General features: G+C 45.4%; 1 protein-coding gene across 1 annotated transcript; it reads right to left on the bottom strand.

Moving 5' to 3' along the window:
- Window positions 1–36: 36 nt before the first annotated feature.
- On the bottom strand, window positions 37–483 carry LAESUDRAFT_765647 (uncharacterized protein; the record flags this gene model as incomplete). Its single annotated transcript, XM_040913752.1, has 2 exons — window positions 37–272; window positions 336–483. The coding sequence occupies 2 exons, from the start codon at window positions 481–483 to the stop codon at window positions 37–39; spliced, it is 384 nt and encodes a 127-aa protein (XP_040757093.1).
- Window positions 484–896: the final 413 nt, after the last annotated feature.

Raw genomic sequence — 896 nt, 5'->3', positions numbered from 1 at the left:
GCCGAATATGATAGTTTTGTTCAAATCCTTGAGTCTCTAGCTGAGTCCTTGCTTATATATAATTGAATAATTAGTTCGGATCCCTATGCTTGCCTTTTCCAACTCGTTTGCATCGTACTGGTTTTGCGGTCCTTCGTCTTCATCTCCTGACTCCTCATCTTCTTGTTTTCCATCTGATTCCTCTTCTTCTTGGTCGTCCGACTGGTGCATCTCCTTCAATCTGGTTTCCGATGCGTCCAACATTTCTTCCGCAATCGTAATCTTCTTCCTTGCTGCAAATGGTACCACCCTAAATGCCATCATGGATCAGTCCAATACTGCCCCATCCAACTCACAGAGCACGTATGCTCCTCCCCGATTGTGAAACAGCACAATATAAGGCCCAATATAGTGCAGTCTCATTTTCCGATTGAGTGCCTTCTCGATCTGCGTATGCTGAACCAAGACTAGATCTCCATGCTGGAAGTCAAAATCCTTGATCATATTCTTGTGCACTCGCTCGAATCACCTGGCTGCTTCTCTTCTGGCTTTGTAGACTGCATTATGGATTCTTGCGACCTGTTCGCAGTACTTTTGCAATGCTTCAGCTCGACTCGTGATTAGGTCAATTGTTGTCACCATTTCGACTGAGGCTGGAATCAGATACGTTGCTTTGACGATGTCAAGTGGTAGGACTGGATGGGTGCCTGTGACTGCAAAATAGGGCAAACAGCCCATGCATCTTCTAACCGTTACTCTTTCCGACCAGAAAACGAAATGCGCGACTTGACTCCATTTGTGCTCCTCTTTGTCGGCAGCCTTGAATAGACCTTGCCAAATGTCAAAATGCAGTCGCTCAACTATTCCATTCATGCATGGGTTGTAGCCACTTATCCTGATGTGCTTGACATGATATT

This window comes from Laetiporus sulphureus (assembly GCF_001632365.1).
Source record: "Laetiporus sulphureus 93-53 unplaced genomic scaffold LAESUscaffold_392, whole genome shotgun sequence".
Lineage (NCBI taxonomy): Eukaryota > Fungi > Basidiomycota > Agaricomycetes > Polyporales > Laetiporaceae > Laetiporus > Laetiporus sulphureus.
The sequence above is the reverse complement of the archived record's forward strand: the minus strand, read 5'-3'. Positions and strand labels throughout refer to the sequence as shown.